A 22,665-nucleotide genomic window follows, 5' to 3' on the forward strand; every position below is an offset into this window, starting at 1 on the left:
AATGATTGGCCAAGATGGAAGGATGCAATTCAAGCAGAGTTAACTTCACTTGAAAAACGTGAAGTTTTCGGATCAATAGTTCGAACACCTGAAGGTGTCAAGCCAGTAGGGCACAAATGGGTTTTTATGCGTAAACGAAATGAAAAGGGTGAAGTCGTAAGATATAAAGCACGACTTGTAGCCCAAGGTTTTTCGCAAAGACCTGGCATTGACTATATGGAAACATATTCCCCTGTGGTGGATGCAATTACTTTCAGGTATCTAATGAATTTGGCAGTTCATGAAAAGCTTGAAATGCAGTTAATGGACGTGGTCACTGCCTATTTATATGGCTCATTGGACCACGACATTTTTATGAAAATTCCCGAAGGGTTCAAAGTGTCTGAAGCATACAAGGATTCTCGAGAAAATTGCTCAATAAAACTTCAAAAATCCTTGTACGGGTTGAAACAATCAGGGCGAATGTGGTACAATCGTCTTAGCGAATATTTGCTAAAAGAAGGATATAAAAATGATTCAATTTGCCCTTGTGTCTTTATGAGAAGGTCTGGATCTGAATTTGTCATAATAGCAGTATATGTTGATGATTTAAATATTATTGGAACTCCAGAAGAACTTTCAAAGGCAGTAAAATGCCTGAAAAAGGAGTTTGAAATGAAAGATCTTGGAAAGACAAAATTTTGTCTTGGTCTACAAATTGAACATTTTACAAATGGGATATTTGTCCATCAGTCAACATATACTGAAAATATTTTAAAGAGATTTTATATGGATAAAGCACACCCATTGAGTACTCCAATGGTTGTGAGATCTCTTGATATTAATACAGATCTGTTTCGGCCTTATGAAAATGATGAAGAACTTATTGGTGCTGAAATTCCATACCTTAGTGCAATTGGTGCATTAATGTATCTTGCCAACAATTCTAGACCAGATATAGCTTTCTCAGTAAACTTGTTAGCAAGATTTAGTTCTTCACCAACACGCAGACACTGGAATGGAATTAAGCATATATTCAGATACCTTCGAGGTACCATTGATATGGGATTGTTTTACTCAAATGATTCCACGTCACAATTGATTGGTTATGCAGATGCGGGATATTTATCTGATCCCCATAAAGGTCGATCGCAAACAGGCTATTTATTTACATGTGGGGGTACAGCTATATCATGGCGTTCAACAAAGCAAACTATGGTTGCCACTTCCTCAAATCATGCAGAGATAATAGCCATTCATGAAGCAAGTCGAGAATGTGTTTGGTTAAGATCAATAACTGAACACATTCAAGAAACATGTGGTCTTTCTTTGACAAAAGACGCTCCAACAATATTGTATGAAGACAATGCTGCATGTATAGCTCAACTGAAGGGAGGATACATCAAAGGAGACAGAACAAAACATATTTCACCAAAATTCTTTTTCACTCATGATCTTCAAAAGAAGGGTGAAATAGATGTCCAACAAATTCGTTCAAGTGACAATTTGGCGGATATGTTCACCAAAGCATTGCCAACATCAACCTTTGAGAAAATGAGATACAAAATTGGAATGCATCGTCTTCGAGATATTAAGTGATATTTTCATCAGGGGGAGCAAAATACGCGCTGTACTCTTTTTCCCTTAGTCAAGGTTTTGTCCCACTGGGTTTTCCTGATAAGGTTTTTAATGAGGCAGCACTCAAGGCGTATTATCAGATATGTGTACTCTTTTTCCTTCATTAGGCTTTTTCCCACTGGGTTTTTCCTAATAAGGTTTTAACGAGGCACATTTCTCGTGGACATCCAAGGGGGAGTATTATCAACCAAGTATTATCAACCAAGTAATATCAACCAAGTAAAATGGTTGTCCACTTAAAATGGTGGATAGTCCATTTACTTTTTAAGTGGGTAAAATGCCCATTAATATTTTCCTCCACTTGTAAATATGGCTATAAATATAGCCTTAAACTTCAATGTAAAAACACACAAAACACATAAGAGAAAGAATTGCTATTACTCTCTCTATATTACTACTCTCTCTATTAACACTTTCTATATACATATTCTCTTGTTCTTCTTCCTTTATAAAATTGTCAAGTTAGTTAATTTATAACAACTTATATTTTTTAGCAAGAAATATGATTTTTTTTGGCCTACTCTAAATAAAGGTGGGTCTAAAAACATGATTACAGATTCATGTGAACTTAATAAATTTTGTCCAGAATCTGTAAGAATCGTTAAATTTTAAATTTTGAATCTGAATCTCACTCCAAATTGAATCAACTGCAGTTTCACTTACCCTTGAGGTGATTACAACACGGTCTACTAAATAAACCAACCGTCTCACATTAAAATATTGAGGTAGATGGATTAATTTAACGTATGATCACTAAATTTTAATATGTTATAGCAGTAAAAAAATTACTCATAGTTAAGTAACCAATTTTTACATACTATAACAGTAAAGTTATTAAATTATTTTGTCAAAATAAAATAACTATATTATATGTAAAATAATTTTATAACTTTACTATTACAATGGGTAAATCTCACTTGCATTAATATGACCAAAAAAAAAAAATTGGGTGTAAGGTGGGGTAGCCGACCAATCACATCAGGATGAGGAAAGCATATGCACAAAGTAACAAAATAATCCAGCCTAAAAAAAGATATCATAACATGCACACTCACTCTCTTCACGGGTTCAAATTAGCGAGTGAATTTTTTCGTTTCAATTTATATGATATAATTTAAATTAGCACTAAATTTAATAAAGATATTATACTACTGGAACATAACTAAATTCCTGCGATGGAAGTCGTTAAAAAAGATGTGTTATTTTTTGTTGGGTTTAATTTTTACTCGCAAAAAATCCGTTAGAAATTTTCGATGGTACGTGTCCGTCGAAAAAGTTTTCGAGAAAAGGTTTTCCGGCAGAGCGAATTTCGAATTCGTCGAAATACGATTTTCAATGGCGTTGAGACATGATGAGCTATTGAAAAATAGAGAATTTTCAGTCTTCATGAAGATTTTTAAAATTTGTAATCTGAAACATCTTATTATTTTTGTGTGGATAAAAACTTATGGCATCAATCATGTCATAAAGTTTGTATGATTATAAATTCTTCTACTTACAAATATATATATACACTTTAATTGTCTTTATCTTTAAAATAAACTGAACGAAAAAATGTGTTACATAAATTGAAATATAGTAAAGTATTTAGAGATTGTATGGCCCTATAGTCTGTAGTCCTCTCCTATTCTCCTTGTTCATCCAACTTCTCACATGTTACTCTTTGCTGTATTTTTTTGGCACAGTGTACACTTCACAATATGCTTGTCCCACTCCCTTCCTTTTCCCATCCAACTTTTTTCATGCTTTTTGGTCCAAATCCTTTTCAATCAATTGAATTTATGGTCGCACTAACTTTAATTCAAATCTTGTATATGTATTAGTTTTTTTTAATCAATATACAAATATGAAAGTTTGAATCCAGTAACTCAAAAAGTTACTGAATTCAGCGAAATTTTAAACCTATAAAATTCAAAATCTGAATCTACCAAGTGGTATGATGAATGATGTCTCTTCACTTTTAATCAGAGGTTGTATAGGGTTCAAAGTTCAAACACACCTGATAATTAAGGAGAGCTTTTCCCTTTTAATAGATCCTACTTAACACGTTAGAGTGGTGTCATCCCCTTTCATTCATGTCTTTGCAGGAATCAAAAAAAGAAGATTATTTGAATTGATCGAAATCGTGAATGTCCAATACCAAATGATTATATAAAAAATATATCATACTATTGCATGGATTTGCATGAATTCCAATGTAGTGATGTTACTTAATTTATTTAACCAAAAAAGTGGGGGGGGGGGGGGGGGAAGAAACATATATCCATAAAGCAACCCTACCCAAAACCTTTGACATATATAGCAACTTATATTTTTTCACTTTCTTTCTTATCTTTATGTGTTCCACTTAGTTGTTTTATATTTCTTGTGACTCAACCAAACTACAACAAGGTATGATTGAACAGAATTTTGCACATGTAAGTGTTTTCTGTCTTTTAAAAAAAAAAAAGGAAAAAGAACAATTAAAATTGCTTTGGAAAAATAATGTATGAGGAAACTTTCTCATATGGACCAGTTATAATTTGAATAGAAAAAAATGATTGTAAAAGATTCAATGTGTTTTATTTACAAATCTCTTGGGTTATTCATTTGTTTCAATTTATATGGTAGGCTTTTATTATTACCGTGTTTCAAAAAGATTATCATCTGTTTATATTTAAAAATAATTGAACTTTTTAATTATTTTTTTTAAGTTCATCACACATTGCCACAAAAATAGGGACTTAGATAATATATATACCGATCGATCCTATATATATAAAAAGGTCATATAACAAAAATAACATTTGTAATCGACTATAAAACCGATTTCACCTATATAACTTCCTGCCAAAAATTAAAATTTGATGATTCCATAATTTGTATAGTTAGTCATTAGTAATTAAGTTGTTAATATAGGAATTTCCATTAATATAGATTAATCATTCTGTTTTTAGTTCAAGCATATATACCTACCACTTTCTATTTTAACAACTAATTGAGGTTTGATATTACATTCATATTATAATAGGCTTCTGACAATCACTTTAGACTTTGGTTAAAATTACTATATATTTTTTTAATTTTTGGTCAGCCTAGGTATAGGATTACACATAGAAATTGACAGGCATATCAACCTATAAACTTTCCACAAAACTCAATAATTTTTAATTTTACTACAAATGAATCCCCACATTATATATACACATGGAGCTAAGTAAATATACTAAATAACTTTGTAGTACCTCCGTGATCAGTACAGATACTAAATAATTCTATTCATAAAAAATAGACATAATACTATACACATTCACCACATAATCATGATTAGATTATATATATTCACACCGAATTTTTTTTAAGATCAAATTACTTGATTTGATGTAAACATTGAATACGAATAAGTAATACCTTACCCAAAAACAAAAGGTATATATGTATATATTGAGATGACTTGCAAATTGGCTAGTAACACTTGGAATTTTGTATTTTTTTCCCCCTAAAAGTAGAAAACAAAAAAGACCAACTTGCTCATATAGATGCATAATTCGTACAATTTTATTAATTCTTATTTTTGTTGTGTACCAATGGAAGAATTGTGAAAGGATTTTCCATAATTTTTTTTGACACTACTAATAAGCGACCGACATATTTTGTACCTAAATAATAAAATTTGTTGTCTATATTTTATCGATAAATTGTCAAATAATTTTGTTAGCGACAGATTAGCTATGAAATTGGAAGGTAGTTTAAGTTTTTTTTCTTTTTTCTTTTGTGTAATGTGTGAAGCATAAGTTATGGGATAGCTTTAACCAGGATGTTGATTTTTCTAGAGAGATATTGTATAAAATTGAGTTGGATCAAATATTAACATTCATTGGCTGCTTTTTTAATTTTTATCTAAAAATATTGTTTTATTAGCTGTCAAAAATGACAAAATGGAATCCTCAATTTGTGAATTCTAGTGAAAAGAAAATTAAAATAATTCTGTTAAGTGTGTCATGTCAAATGTATAATTTATGATAGATTTGACTGATAGACAATGTCAAAAGAAACATTTAAGGTTCTATTATTAATCAAATTAATAACTGTAAAATCGTAAATTCAAAAACGTCTATCAAAAATGTTTAAAACAAACCAATTTACGATGAGTTTTATTGGAATTTGACAAATTTCATTGCTACTACAAAAAATGTGAATTTCTTATACGTTCCTATCAGAACGTTATCAGAAATATCAACTTTCCAAAAAATAAAATAAAAATGTTTATTGAATATATTTTCGATAAACCAACTATTTCCGTCAAATTCCATTGATAAATTCATTTTTTTTTTAGTAGTGACAGAACGAGACTTCTAGAAGAGACAAGTGAAGTTAGCGTAAATATGTCTAACGTAAATATTCACTAAAAATGTTGCCGATAAACCAATTTCCGACTAATATTCCATAAATGATTAATTCTTTTTAGTAGTTCCAGAACAAGCCTGTCATAGAGGCAAGTGAAGTTGGCGAGCTACATTACACTCATGATTATACATTACAAATTTACAACGGAGATTAATTAAAAATACTATTTTCTCTATTTCAATTTGTTTATACTATTTTCTTTTTTTTTGTCCGTTTCAAAAAAAATGTTTCTTTCTTTTTATGTCAACTCCTTGATTGTAACTTTCCACAATGCATGTTTGAAATCGCAAGATCAAAGAACATCTTGGTATATTCTATATATCTTTAGTTTAAGATCATAAAATTCAAAAGTCTTTTTTACTTTCTTAAATTCTGTATTAAATTAAAATACTACAAACAAATTGAAACGACGGGAATAACAGATATTCAGTACATACATGCAAGATCACATAGAGTTGCCAACTAACAAAAAGATGGCCATATAGCCCCTCTTGTTCACGTGCATTGGTTTTAGGGTGTTTTCTTTTTTGTTTTCATTCACACACTCATCAAGTACTCAATCTCCTATCTATATAACACCACAATCTTTGTACCAAATTATTTACCCCTAAAAAATGGAGTTCTCTAAGATATCTTCTCTTCTTTTGATTTCCATACTTTTCCTTTCCTCCCTTACACCCATTCTTGGTTGTAGCTATTGTGGTAAACCTTCTCCCAAGCCCAAAAAGCCCAAAACTCCCTCTCCTATTGTAAAACCACCCATCAATTTACCACCTATTGGAGTTCCACCAATTATAAAACCACCCATCAATTTACCACCTATTGGAGTTCCACCAATTGTAAAACCACCCATCAATTTACCACCTATTGGAGTTCCACCAGTCACAGTTCCACCAGTAAAACCTCCAGTTGATTTGCCACCAATTGGAGTTCCACCAGTCACAGTTCCACCAGTAAAACCTCCAGTTGATTTGCCACCTATTGGAATTCCCCCAGTCATAGTTCCACCAGTAATTACACCATCACCTAAAGGGAAAAAACCATGTCCACCAAGTACAAAGGCAACATGCCCAATAAACACATTGAAACTTGGGGCATGTGTGGATCTTCTTGGTGGGCTTGTTCATATTGGGCTTGGTGACCCAGCTGTTAATGAATGTTGTCCAATACTTAATGGGCTTGCTGAACTTGAAGCTGCTGCTTGCCTTTGCACAACACTTAAAGTCAAGCTACTTAACCTTAAAATCTATGTACCTCTTGCTCTTCAACTCCTTGTTACTTGTGGAAAGAATCCACCACCTGGCTACACTTGCTCCATCTAGGTATAATAACTTTTTCCTTATCTTCCATTCGGTGTCCGCTACTCGCTTTTCGGCCCAACCGAAAAACTATCCCTTCGTCAAACAAATATACCGTTTATATAGGTCAAATATTACGTTTTTAAACATCCTTAGCAAAATTTATGATTTTGACTAATTCGATTTAGTGTTGGAAAGTGTCCTTTTGGGAGTAAAGCGACCTTATTCTCAAGCCTCGAATTTGAGATCTCTAGTTAAGAATAGACGGATGCTTACCACTCCACCATTATCTTTATTGGTTGTTACTAGTAAATTCATGTATAAGTATTAATTGATAACCTAGTAAAAATGATATAACTAATTACATGTTGTCACATATTAACAGATATAAGTATCTCAGCATTGTCTGTGCGTATAACTTAAATCCTAACATTACATTACCTTTAAATTTTCTGGCTTTCATTGTATTTTAGTTGCTCTCTCAGGAAAAAAAAAAAAGGAATCAACTTTGAAATTCATCGTTAATTATTTTTATTTATTTTTCATGGAAAAAGAAGGAAGTTAAACTCATTAGTTTAAACTATGATTAAATTGCAGGTTTCCAGTCTGAAATTTGAAGAATTGCATGAATCGACATGAAAGGATGTCGAATTTCTGATTTATTTAATTTTCCTCCACCCCACCCCCAACCCCCTCAAAATTGTATTTTGTGTATTTCTGCTATTGTTTTCTTTTGGCTTTGTTGAATTGTTATTAATGGAATTATTATTATTTCAGTGTATCGTTTGAATGTCATTTGTTTCAATGAATTGAAAAAACCACGTAATTTTTTAAAAATGTTTTACTGGTCTTATTTAATTTTAAGTTTATTGTGATAATTGGTTTTGGTAATCTTATTATTTTTAGAGTTGTTTGAAAATGTGATGAGTTAGCCATAGCCACCCCGCACCGATCCGCATAAGCCTAAACACGTCGTCCCGTCTTGTTTCGTTGTCATCCCTAATGACTCAAAATTAATCGGATATTTTTGTATAAGAAGATTTTTGATATGCAAGTCAAATAAATGTAAAATATCAAAATTTTGCTCCTTAAAAATTGGTTATGAAGTTTCACGTATCTTTTTATTTATTTTTAATAAATTAATTAACTTTACGTAGTTAGATTGTCGACAAATTATGATATTAAGAATAAAATATGAATGCTAGATAAAATAGTTTTCGGAAAAAAACAAAGGTATCGATATTCTTTGGGAATAAATTTAAATAAAAACGTATTATTAAAATGAAATTTTAAAAAATAAAAATGAGATATTCAAAGTATGAACACTATGATCTGAAAATTGTAATTTTATGTAATTCAAAGGACCGTTACATTTTGGAGATTATTGACTGAACCAAACAATATAGTACATCATATTTCGAAGTCCTCAAAGATGGAATCACAGGGTAAAACTGTACAAACTTGAGGGTCTGATATTTATATTGAGGTCCGAAAAAAATTATAATTATGATAGAAAATTTCATAATAGGGGTAATGGTTTTCAGGTATTTTTTTTCTCAAGTTTTTTACAGGATCATCCGTAATGATTTGAGGAAATAATACGTATAGCTTCACCACGATACACACCATTTTTTAAGTATATTTTAGGGGAAACCCAATAGAAATAATCCGGTTTTCTCAGTTTTTCGTATGTGTTAGTCAATGAATTTTTTGGTGATAGGATTATCGGACACATTTTTTCCTAACCATTGGCACGATCCTTCATAATGACCTGGAAGACAAAACGTATAGCCTCACGATGATCCACGCCATTTTTTAGCATTTAGGGTCACTATTATGAATTAAACGATTTTCTTAGTTTTTCGTGTGTTCGTCAACGACTTTTTTGGTGATAAGTTTTCTCAGCACTTTTTCCAAAAGCTTTACGAGACCCTCTGTGATGACTGGGGGAACAATATGTATAACCTCAGCATAATCCACGCCAATTTCTTTTAGCATTTATGAGCCACTCAACAAGATTATGCGATTTTATCAAATTTTCGTGTTAGTCAATGAATTTTTTGGTGATATGATTTTCAGAAACTTTGTTTCCAAAACCTTTATATGACCCTCTATAATGATATGGGGGAACACTACGAATAGTCTCACCATGATGCACGCCATATTTTTAGACTCCAAAGGCCACATAACAAGAATTAATAGATTTTCTTAGTTTTTCGTATGTTAGTCAATAAATTTTTTTGTGATATTATTTTTGAGCACTTTTTTCAAAAACCCGTACATGGCCCTTCATAATGACCTGGAAAACAGTACGTATAGGCAATTTTTAGCATGTAGGGGCAACTCAACAGTAATTAGGCAATTTTCTCATTTTTTTTGTGTGTGTTAGTCAATGAAATTTTTTGGTGATATGATTTTTCGGGCACTATTTTTACAAAAAAAAAAAAAAAAACTTACAGGACCCATTATAATGATCTGAGGAACAAGACATATAGCATCACCATAATCCACACTAATTTTCTTAGCATTTAGGGGTCACTCAACATGAATCATGCGATTTTCTTAAAAGCTAGATAATATAATAATACATAAAAATAATGATAATTATTTATGTGGATATAATATATATATATATATATATAAATCATTATTCACTTTTATTGTAATAGTATATATAAAATCATTACTCCCTTTTATTGTAATAAAGAGAATCAAATAAATCAAATAATAGACAAATTAGTAGTAACAAATCAATACCACACTTGCTAAATCATGTATAAAGAAAAGTGAGGGAAGTAAATCTTAACAAAAAATTAATAAATAAAGTGGAGGGGAGACAAAATTTATCAATAAAGTGATAAATAAAATGAGTGGACAAATCTTATCAAAAGATTTTAATAAAGTTGAGGGGACAAATTTTATCAAAAAAAATTCCATTATTATAAAGAAATTTTCATTATCATAAAGAAATTTCCATCATCATAAAGAATATTTCCATTATCATAAAGAAATTTTCATTATCATCAAAAAAATTCATTACCATAAAAAATATTTCCATTATTATTAGTGGAAATTTGTAGATTGTTTTACCATTATTTTATGTCTATTACTAAAAGGTAAGTTTGTAGTAATGCATGAAGAAATATTTCTTTAATATATATGTGTAAATTTTAATATATGTGGACAAGAACAAATATTTATATAATTTATTTCTCAACAGTACAAAACAATAAATATTAATAATATTATCATTAACAAATATTAAACATGATCATTAAATTCTCTCATATTCACAGAATCATCACCAATCAAATGATCTATCTTTCCTTCAGGGTGGGCAAACAAATCTGTCACACCCAAGTGTGTGAAGGAATCATGATTTTCGGCCATAAAATTAGCTTCAGAATTTTTATCCTTCTTTCTTAGTGATGCCTAATAAAGTTCAACCAAATGTTTAGGAATACGACAATCATGTTCATAGTGACTCTTTCTGCCAAAGCGAAAGCAGATTAGTCTAACTGCTTTATATTTCTCATATTTTTTTCCCTTTTTATATTGATTTTTCTTTGGTGCATGATTAACACAAAGAAAAAAACTTCGTTCTTGGTCATAATTATGGCCACGTCCACATCCACGTCCACGTCCATGACTAGGACCACGACCTCTTCCACGTCTAGCGTGGTGGGAGTACGCCTCATTCACTTCAGAAAGTGGTGTAGATACAGTAGGTCGATTCTCGTGATTTTTCACTAACAAATCATTATTTTGTTCAACCACGAGAAGATGAGAAATCAGTTCAAAATATTTTTTGAAACCTTTCTCTCGATATTGCTGCTGTAGGAGCACATTCGAGGCATGAAATGTGGAAAACGTTTTTTCCATCATATCAATATCACTAACCGTATCTCCACATAGTTTCAATTGAGAAGTAATTCTAAACATGGCAGAATTGTATTCATGAATAGACTTAAAGTCTTGTAGCCTTAATTGCATCCAATCATATCATGTCTTTGGATGTATGACCATTTTCAAGTGGTCATATCTTTCTTTCAAGTTATTCCATAAAATGAGTATATCCTTGACTGTGAGATATTCAATTTTTAAAATTTCGTCAATATGGTTACGTAAGAATATCATTGTTTTAGCACAGTCTTGTTTTGATGCTTTATTTTCAAGTTTAATGGTGTCCGAGACCCATTGCATCCAAATGGATTTCAGCATCTAGTACTCATGAAAGATAGTTCTTGCCCGAGCTTTGAAGGGCAACGAACTCAAGTTTAGTCAAATTAGCCATAATAAATAGAGTGAAAATTATAATACCTTAGCCTTCAAATTTATCCTTCAAACTTTGAGCCGGTAGAGTCTCGTGCTGATAACATGTTATAAAGTAAAAACTAAATACTAAAACCAAATTAGTATCACAAGAGAAAAACCAAGAAAGAGGAGAAATAGTAGAGAGAAAAATGAGAGGAAACTTTGTATTCCTAAATTTTTATGTATTTATATCCATCAAATTACAATGCCTTTTATAGACATAAAAAAGGATATTATGGACATTCATAAATTGTTTGCTACAGCAACACAAAAAAGCAGCTAATATAACCATTTTTTTCAGAAAACTTTAAGCTGAAAAAGTAAGCAACAACATTAGATAAATGGAAAAAGAAATAATCACAAATGAAAGAAAACAGAGAAGCCATATAAGTAGTAGTTTCAGTGTCCAGCAAATTTATCCTTGGTTGTTGCATATTACAGTAATATTTCAAAGGTGAAGGAGAATTACAATTGATAAGTGTAAATAATTTTTAAAAAAAATAACAACATAAACAGTGTAATCTCACTAGCGGGGTTTGAGGAGGGTAATGTGTACATATACCTAAACCCTATCTTGTGAAGATTGAGAGGCTGCTTCTGATATATCTTCGACTCAAGTAAAGCATTTCAAACGGGTAAATAAACAAGAAAATTAACTCCATAATACAAAGGCATTTGGGTTCTGCATATAGCTCATAAATAAGCAATACAACTGTATAAACATATATTCATATCATGTACCAGATTAAAACTGTTTTCATGCATTCAGACATCAAAGAAAAAAGACATCAAAAATCGCAACTAAACTCTCCAGTAAGTCTCTAGTGATACCAAATTATGATACAAGAAAGTTGATTCTCGGATGACACAGAGGAGACAAATGTTATAACAGTCTCAAAGAAAACAGAAATCAGCTACAAAGGCTATTCTAGACTAGTATTTAACATCACAGAAAAAACCTAAATCGGGACTTCCATTTTTATTGGTGCATGTAAAGTATTTACTGATGCATTTTGAAGCCAATCCTTGGCACAGATGAGGGCCTCCACGGTCTCAGGTCGCAACGAACACCTGTAGCGATCCATCTCTTTACCTACCGTGCTAAATACAGAGTCGGCTGTTACAGTAGAAACTGGAACGGACAAGATGTCACGAGCCATTTTTGACAGAGTTGGGTACTTCATTCTGTTCAGTTTCCACCACCCCACAACGTCAAACTCGTGAACACGAGGTAACAAGGACTCATCCAAATATTGATCAAGCTCTGACCTTGACTGCTGGCTTGTTGTCTCCATAATATAGGCATCAAAATCTGTAAGTCCAGCCTCACCATTCTCCTGCTTCAAAGCCCCACCATTTACCTCTTCAGCATAAGCTGGGGTCAGAGGCAGAGGAAGTGCCACGTATTCAAGGAAGAGCTCGTGGATTCCCTCCTCAACGAACTTCACATAGGTGGCAGCTTCTTCACCATATATTTTCGTAAAACTGAATTCGACGAGTTTCATTTTGAAGCGTGGATCCATTACTACGGCAATAGCTAGTATTAGACAACTACTCTTCCAGTATTTATCAAACTCCTCTTGCATTGTTTTGGTAAGGCTGCTGATGGATGGATCTTCACTTGCTGCAGCACGAGCCAGTTCCAATTGAATCTTCCATGCTTCATGGAAGAATGTGTTGGTTGTTGGAATTGTTAATGCGGTCAGAAGATTGGCGGTGTCAAAGATGATTTTCAAGTAAGTACAAAGAACCTCAACTAGCTCCCAATCTTCCATTGATGGGGCATCCTTGTAATCAGGATCAGATGTATCCAAGCATGAAAACACTTCCTTTAACTCTGATGCAGCTAATAACATCTCATATGTTGTGTTCCACTGGGTTTGGTCATCAAGAGCCAAAGTCTTTGTGCTTGGCACTTGAAGCTGCTGTTTGAGCTCAATAAACTTTTCCTCGTGAGATTCTGATGTTTTCACGTACTTGACGCTATCTCTTACTTTCTTAACAGTTCCATGCAAAAACTTAAATGCACCTTGGGCAATGCTGCTTAAAGTTCGAGCAAGACAACTTCCGACCAACAACTGACCATTGAGCACAAGAGGGTTCTTCACAGATAGTAAAGCTCTAAGATTATCAACAGCAGCATCACCCAACGGTTGATTAATAGTGACAGAAAATAACTTACCTTCCATACTCCAGTCAGAAAGGCAAGCGGCAACAGCATGGCTGAAAGCCGTGTCAGAATCTGGATATGGTTCCATGATGATATTGAGTATTTTCCTGTGAATTTTCCACTCACTGTCAATATACTGCCCGGTTATGAACACATAGCCCACAGTGTAGCAGGAGGACCACATATCTAGTGTTAAGCAGATACGCCCAGGCACTCCCTCAATCACTTTCTGAATGGCTTGTTTCTCTCTAAGATAAGTTGCCACACAATCTCCTTGCACAGTGTTGAAGCTCACCATATCAAAACGAGGTTGAAGATTCTGGATAAAAGCAAGAAAGCCTGGATGCTCAACCATGTGAAGGGGATAGTCGTGCATGATGATCATCCTAGAGATCTCTTGACGGCACCGGTCAGGATCAAAAGCAAGGTAAGGAGCAGAAGCAGTCCGATAACGTCGTTTTGGTGCATCAGTACCACCACCATATCCACTCATCTTAGGAGGTGTATTATACGGGCTCAATTGATTATTCTGTTGGTTACGTAGGACTACTGGACAGGTTCCTTTGGCAATATGTCGTTTCAGGTGACTAGTGCCAGCTACTTTTGAACCTGTACTGTATGCAAATGATTGCTTGCACTGCTTACATTGTGCCCTTCTAGTTCCACCGCCAACATTTTCAATGGTGAAGTGTTCCCAAACTATTGACTTCTTCTTCCTACGCTTGCTGGGTTGTGTTTCTGGATTGTTTGGAGGTGTTTCTATATAGTTGGGTTGTGGCTCCGCAAGGACCATCTCATTTAGTGGGATCATTTCATCATCCGGGACCATCTCATTGCTGGGGACTATCTCATTCCCAAGCACCATATGATGTTCATTCATCATCTCATTTTCCGGCACTATCTCATGACTATGTTCATGCATCATCTCATGTTCCGGCACCATCTCGTGATTATGCTCATGCGTCATCTCATTTTCTGGCACCATCTCGTGATTATGCTCATGCGTCATCTCATTTTCCGGCACCATCTCGTGACTCTGCTCATGTGTCATCTCATTTTCCGGCACCATCTCGTGACTCTGCTCATGTGTCATCTCATTTTCCGGCACCATCTCATGACTATGCTCATGTATCATCTCATTTTCCGGCACCATCTCGTGACTGTGCTCATGTGTCATCTCATTTTCCGGCACCATCTCATGACTATGCTCATGTATCATCTCATTTTGTGGAACCATCTCATGACTCTGCTCATGTATCATCTCATTTTCCAGCACAATCTCATGACTGTGCTCATGTATCATCTCATTTTCTGGCACAATCTCATGGCTGTGCTCATGTATCATCTCGTTTTCCGGCACAATCTCATGGCTGTGCTCATGTATCATCTCCTTTTGCGGCACTGTCTTATGACCGTGCCCATGTATCATCTCATTTTCCGGCACTATCTCATGATTCTCAGTGGGGTTTGCTGGAGTAGCTGGGGTTTCAGGGGTCGCCATCAATGTCCAGAAGCTCAAGGCTGAGGGAAGCAAAACACTTATCAATTATCTGTTTTAATATAACAATAAAAAAGGAGAAAGAAAACGAAAATCATATATATAGTGAACTGAAGAAAAAGAAATGCGAACACACAAAACATATGCCCGAAAGTAACACCACCATGTGTGTGTGTGTGCATTTTTTGTAACATTCTTCTGTGTTAAAAAAATCAATATGAATTCTTTTTCTTCCTCATCCCTCTGTAAACTAGTGTCTGTTTTGACATCCCTAACAACTCGACATATTATACCTTCAATAAGTCTAAACACACCTCATTCACTCCTCGGTCTGTTTAAGAGAAAAGCCTCCTTCACTATCGGTACAACATCTTTCCTTGTAAAGAAAGAAATGGCTACAGAGGTGCAGACTGCATCATCCATTTCTGTAAGGGTTTTGCATCCTTTGTAAGGCTTAGGTCCACAACAAATGTAAATGTTGCGCCTTAGCTCTTTTGGAAGTTGACGTATTTAGACATGAAAACATAGTCAATGTTTTGTGAGTTAAACTTAAAAAACTCCTAAAACCCTGTAGTAGGCATTTGGGCATGAATTGGTTGATATTTGGAAGAAAAAAACTGACGTTAAATTGACAAAATAGTATTTGGAAGCTGGAAGTTGTATTTAGGCATGAAAACATAGTCGAAGTTTTGTGAGTTAAACTTGAAAAACTCCTAAAACCCTGTTTTCCGAACTTCAAATTCCACATGTCAAGTTTGAAGTTGAAATAATGGGCCAGTATGATAAGCAAATACTTATTTGAAATAATCTCCATATATTATTTCAAATGTTCGAAACAAAATCACTACATCACCTCTGAGGTAGAGGTAAGGTCTTAAACCCCCAGACCCCAGTGTGTGGGACTACACTTGATATGTTGCATTGTTGTTTAAAACAAAATCCATGGACAAACGGCTCCTTAAATTCAATCTTTGGACCAATAGAATGTGAGATTCAAAGCTTTAGCCAACAAAATACACCAAATTTGTTCCTCATAGCTGAACAATCCAGCCCTCGGTGCATCTTGGAAGGCCCGGTGTGACCTCCACCAACACCGGCCCAGCCCGCGCTGGCCCGAACCAACAACTGACCCAATTTTAAATAATACTAGTCCTCCTAAGGCAACAAAGAGAGTAGTACTCTATTTTCAAAGAAAGCCAGGGTTAAAATGGACATTTTAACACACATGGGCTGACAGGATAGAAACATCAACTTACTAAAATCTGAGTCAGAAAATGGATCAAACATGGGCTTATAGATAAATCTAAGCAGAGCCCAGATAAAAAATCCTCATTTTTTTTTACTAACAATGGATCTATAACACTGTCCTCCCCAGACACACGTTGTGGGATTTCACTGGTTGTTGTTGTTATTGCTGGATCTATAACACTGCCCAGAGAAAAAAATCAAACAAAAATATCAAGAATCATTTCATATAAGGCCTTGGATTTCATTAAACCTGCAAACTTCAAGCCCAGAACATCAATTGAAAGATAAAATCCTAACTTTTTTTCAAAAACATATCACCTGAAATTTGAATTACGACTGAGAAGCTTCAACTAGTTCAAAAGAGATACTGAAAAAAACAAAAATCTAAGAACATAAACCTTTAAAAGCTTATTTAGCAAACATTTTACACTAAAATATAATCATTTCAGAGATTCAAGAGCACAATCTTCACAGTAACACTATAAATCAATAACTAATAATCGAAAAAAATGAAAAAAAAATCAAATCTGAATTGAACAAAAGGGATTACTATACCTGTAGAAAATTTTGAATTTTGAGGAAAACCCAAATACGTAAATTCGATTCTGAGCAAAACCCAGATGGGAATTTCGAAGCCGATGAGTTTTTCAGGCTCCGGTAGTGAATCAGATCTAGGGTTTCGACCGTAGCTGGAGGAGAGGGAAAGAGGAGAGAGATAGAGAGAAAGGGAATTGGGCTTTGAACCCGAAAAAAACCAAACTGGACTTTTGTTATGATACTAATATTTTGGGGTGTCTTTGGGGATTGGTTATTTTTAGTGATAAGGTTCAATTCACAAAAACATTAAATTGTAATTGGATTTGGACTTTTTTTTTTTAAAGGTCCATTTATTGTTTTTCAATGTGTGAAATTTGAAGGTGGGTTACTGTGTGTGTGTGTGTGTTTTTTTTTTTTTTTTTTTGGGGGGGGGTGGTAAATTTGTATACAAGTATATACTCCTTTTTGGTCAAGTTGGTTTGATGGGTGACTTACATGGACCATAGCCCACTTTTTTATGGTATTTTTGGTTGGTTTAGTGAGCTAGGTGGGTGGAGGTAGGTGGGTGGATTGTAGCCCATTGGAATTTTTGTGTGGACTCTATTTATAATAATGGGGTCTACAATTGTGGCTAAAATTGAAATTGGAGGAATGGGGTTCTTTCTTTAATGAGAATTTTGATATTTTCACTTTTGAAACAAAAAGGGACGACATTTTATTCAACTCCAACCTCTATAAAGTTAAAATTGATCCAAAAAAGCAACTACCTACAAAAAATATTATGTCCTTCGGATAGGCGGTTCAAAATCGAATAAAAAAAGTACTTTATTTATTGATAATGAATTGTTGATTTAGCGATTTCAATAATGATTTTGACTTTTTTTATTATCGAATTATCGATTCATAACAGTTTGATAATTTTTTCTTAATGTATTAATCAATAACCCGAAAGTAAATTAATGAATTATATTTATATCATTCGGTATATATACAGTCTTTGACTTAGGATTTAGTTTTTTACTTTTATTTTTGGTTGTTTCAAATTGTCGGTTATTCTACAATGTGTCACTATTTGCTTTTGAGCAAAATGCAATCTTTCAACTCATGATCATGATTCATCTGGTTTGTCGCCTTGTTTTTAAATGCTTCAAAGATTATTATTTTTTGTGTTAAATCTTAACTGTTAAACCGATAGCTAAATCTATAATGTAACGATCAATAACAGATAAATCCATAATCGATAAGCCAATACCTATAAATCGATAATCGCTAAATCAAATCGATAAACTTCAAAAACAGAACCAAGCGATACACAATCTTACTTCGAAAGCTAAAGACGAATCCAAAATTAGAATTCTAGAAGAAACAACTTAATGAATTCTGAATAAATTATTTATTTATATATATTTATAAAAGTGAATTTCTTAACAGATACAAAAGATTACGGACATACAAAAGAGTGACTTTGGTGAATCCTGCTCAAACTCAATGATCTTTCTTCATTTTATCATCTAATAATCATATTTTGTATTTTATTATATATTTGGTAGTACTGATTGTGAAAAATGAGCTACTTATTCCAATTTTGCACCAACTGCAATTAATTAAAGTCCTTTTGCATTATTATGATATAGTATTAAAATTACTTGCAGCAATTATGTAATTAGACTTAAGTTATACTGATCTCTGACATTCTGTTCCCGATAGGTTAATTATTTTATCAATATGAGTAGTAGTGATACGATTGAAACCTCTCCATTTTTAATTAGAAATTTTGAGTTTAAACTCTTGAGAGTATAATATATTTTTTTGGGAGCGACGCTTTCAGAAATTAACCTATAATACATAAATTTGAATTTTAGTCGGGCCTCATCACGGATATCGAAAAACAGATAGAACACCCCCTCCTCCATTACCCCAATGGCAAAGTTAGAAATTTTGTAAGGGTGTTCAAATTTTAGTATATATGTATTTCTAAAAAGTTGTTTTTATCATATATATACATAATATTATTTTCTATATGCATAATATAATTTTCAACGAATGATGTTTGAGTGACCACCCTTGTGTCAATATAGCTATGCCACTGGTCCTCCCCTCCCCTCCCCCCCCCCCCCCCCAAAAAAAAAAAGAAGATAGTTCAATAATGAGTTAATGGTGAAAAACACACTTAAAACATTTTGATTTTTTGAGTTTCATATTTGATAGTATGCGAGTTTCCTTCCTGAATTATTGCCAACTATTTATCAAAACACACTTCAAATGATCCAATTGTTCTTTTTTCTTACCTGAATGATAATGATATTTTCGATAGAAAAAATAATAATTGATATTTAAGATGTGTTCTGATAAATAATTGATGATAGTTCAAATATTAAACTCAAAAAATTCTAATACTTAGATGTAATTTTGTATCTTCACTCCTCAATAATTAGTAGGCTAGTAGCTAGGGAACGAGGTAGATACTTACAATCACTAGCTACTTTTAGTGGAATTAAACAGGTCATCATGGAAAAAAAAGATAGTCAATTGAACATTATTCGTCAAAGAATTATAATATATATTGAATAATATGATTTATATATATATATATATATATCCAAATGATTTCTCCATCCTTTAAAAACAATTAAAGAAAAAATTATTGGAAATATAATGGTGGGCTTATGATTAGGTTAATTGGTTGTACAGTGTTATGCCAAAGGTCCTTAGCTACAACCTAGTCCTTACCAATGGTTGGTAGATCTGATCATGATGAATTAGTTAAAGTCCAGCCCAACACTATACTGATTAATTGGTATTGAATTGTTGATTAATTGGTATTGAATTATTGGTTTAACTGTTAAAAAATAGTTTTGTGTTATTATGCGATAGTCAATTGGTTCGAACGTTAACAATTTTTGAATTTTCTTTAACAATATAATCGATAATTCAATATGATTTGCTAAAATTTATCTTTTTATACTTTGTTATATGAAACCATTTTAGCACTTTTGAATAATACCACCACATCAACCTCATCATTAAATCACGACTCAAGATCCAATATTCCACCTCGATTTGAAAGACAATATATAAAGAGAAAAGATTCAAAGGTTTTGAATTCGAAATCTATTATATAGTATTTTATCCTTAAAATAAATAAATTTTAGTGTGACTCTAAATTAATTAAGTCTCAAAATAAATATCAAACACTGAATTAAAAACATAAAAAATTCTATAAAGGTAAAAGACAAAGTCATAGGTAAAATCAAATAGACTAGACTGCCTTTTTAATTATGTTGGATTAATGTATGCTTTGGTTTTTGAAGAAGAAAGATACATAGTTGAGAACTTCCATAGAAACAAAAGTCATATGAGGTGACAAAGGAGTACACATTAATTCCCATGCATATGTTTCCAAGCAGTTACATGCAGGGGGGCAGAGCTTAGTCTTCGAGATACGATTCTATCAAATTTAATAAATTTAATTTAAATTTTATATTTATTTTAATAAATTCATTTAAAATATATAAATATTAATAATTTAGAGATCAGTAACTTAAAAGGACTAGAATATCATATTCATAAATTTTAGATTTTAACTCCGACTTTTAATGTGATATCGATTTCATTTAAACACAATATTCTTAATGCGAAACATAAATTTATGTATAAATAGTAGATATAAACTTTAAAGCTCGTCTGATTAAACTCGACTCTATTAGAATTTTGATCAGCTCGGTCTGGCCCGACCCAACACTTATAAAATTAAACAACTAAACACTCAATTCAATCAAATGGATTTGTTCATCCAACTTAAAATGTTAATTAATATAAATTATGCTAAATGTTCACAAAATGGCCAGTTTATACCTGGTGTTTGCAATATTTTTTTCTCAAATAATAGAAAATATACTGTAATTAGAAAATATTAAAAAGATTGCGATTTTATTCATCAAGATTGTAAGTAACAAATTTATTTATCGTCATTAGTGGTCTATTTCTCGAACTAAGATAATGTGGACCTCTTTGAAATTTATTTGATCTTCATGAAAGGATTTTGTGGATCTTTATTTGATTGTTAAAAAAAAGTTCAGCCACATTTTAATCTCTATGTGAATATTTTATGAGTCTATGAAATTTTCAAAATGAGTTTTTAAATAGGTATGAACTAGAATTTAGAACAAAATAGCCTACAAAATGTCTAACTGAAGTTGAACTTGTCCTATAAAATTCCATAAAATTTTGATGTCTACGCATAAAAATGCAGCAGACAGCAGCAATATCCTATAATTTTCTCAGGACTAATTTAATAACTAATAATGAAATAGATTTAAAAAGAGAAGTTTTGTGTGAGGAATATTCTTTGTTTAAACAAACCAAACAAAACAACGATGCATATATAATATTTATATATATACATCTTTATGTATGGAAAAGAAGACTAATAATACTGTAATTGCTAGCTAACTTTACAAAAATAGCCACTAACTTTCATAGATCTTGTAGTCTAAATCTAATACATCCATAATACGCGTTAATCATGCCTATTTCCTTTCTCCTTTATTAAGATAAACTAATAAACGGTCTATATCGCACTCATTCAATATCGATCTTTTTTTCAAATTATACTAAGACGAAATATTTTGTGCATCCTCCAATATATATACATACACACATTAAAAAAATACTAAAATTTAATAAAAAAATATATCTTAAATCCAAAAATAAAATAAATTTACCGCACAAAAACTTTAAAAATTTAAACACATAAGTTTGAATCCTAACTAAAAAAAGTTGTAGGAGAACAAAGAGTAACACCACATCTATATATAATTAGAATTCTTAATTCATATATTATAATTGTTAATTTTTTTTTATATATATAACAAAAAAAAATACGAATTAGTAATCAGTGACGGAGCCAAAATTTTGACTAAGAGTGTTCAAAATCTGAAGAAGTAGACACACTAACTAGTCGAAAAGGGTTCATCCGAACCCTCTAACTACAAGGTGACTCCACCACTGTTAGTAACTCATTAACTTCTGTCACTAAACAATAAAATTTTGTCGCTAATCTTATTTAACAACGAATTATTAAAAATTATCAACAAATTTTAACTAATTCTTATTTTTGTAGTATGTGTATAAGTTTGTACATGTTCTGCATAGATGTTAGAGAAACTCACAAATATGTTTTAAAAAACAAAAGTAATAAATTAAAGGGGTTAAATTTGTCGTTTAGGAAGTTAGTGGGGGATTGTGATCATATGAATAAAAGTGTCGTGGTATAAAACTGAGACATAGAGACCTTAGTCCGGAAAATTCGGGGGGCAAATGTCTCTATTTTTTTTTCATTGTGGGTCACCCTCACATGCCTTCATGTGATAATCTTTATGTTCTTTTTTCCCTTTCCCTTTTGCTAAAAATAGCGTTCACTGATTATTATTTGATTAATAATTATTTTTTTTTTTAAAAAAAAAAGAGTAGAAAGTTATTTGATTGAATATGAAATTAAAAAGTAAATTGACATGGAGTTTGTAAGACAATCATGTGATGGTTATCATGAGATTTATTAGAATTTTAATATGTAAAAAGATAAATTACGTCAATAG

At 32.3% G+C, this 22,665-nt stretch overlaps 2 protein-coding genes across 2 annotated transcripts; one reads left to right on the top strand and one right to left on the bottom strand.

Moving 5' to 3' along the window:
• The first annotated feature begins 6,584 nt into the window (after window positions 1-6,584).
• On the top strand, window positions 6,585-8,082 carry LOC129871435 (36.4 kDa proline-rich protein-like). The gene is made up of 2 exons (XM_055946347.1): window positions 6,585-7,325; window positions 7,899-8,082. Exon 1 carries the CDS (start codon window positions 6,618-6,620, stop codon window positions 7,323-7,325), a length of 708 nt encoding a protein of 235 aa, XP_055802322.1. The 5' UTR covers window positions 6,585-6,617; the 3' UTR covers window positions 7,899-8,082.
• A 4,271-nt stretch (window positions 8,083-12,353) lies between these two features.
• Window positions 12,354-17,350, bottom strand: LOC129870486 (zinc finger BED domain-containing protein DAYSLEEPER-like). Its single transcript, XM_055945291.1, has 2 exons — window positions 17,087-17,350; window positions 12,354-15,306 (listed from the first exon to the last, which is right to left on the bottom strand). Exon 2 carries the CDS (start codon window positions 15,284-15,286, stop codon window positions 12,575-12,577), a length of 2,712 nt encoding a protein of 903 aa, XP_055801266.1. The 5' UTR covers window positions 15,287-15,306; window positions 17,087-17,350; the 3' UTR covers window positions 12,354-12,574.
• Window positions 17,351-22,665: the final 5,315 nt, after the last annotated feature.

The sequence above is a fragment of the Solanum dulcamara genome, chromosome 10 (assembly GCF_947179165.1).
Source record: "Solanum dulcamara chromosome 10, daSolDulc1.2, whole genome shotgun sequence".
In the NCBI taxonomy this organism is placed as follows: Eukaryota; Viridiplantae; Streptophyta; class Magnoliopsida; order Solanales; family Solanaceae; genus Solanum; species Solanum dulcamara.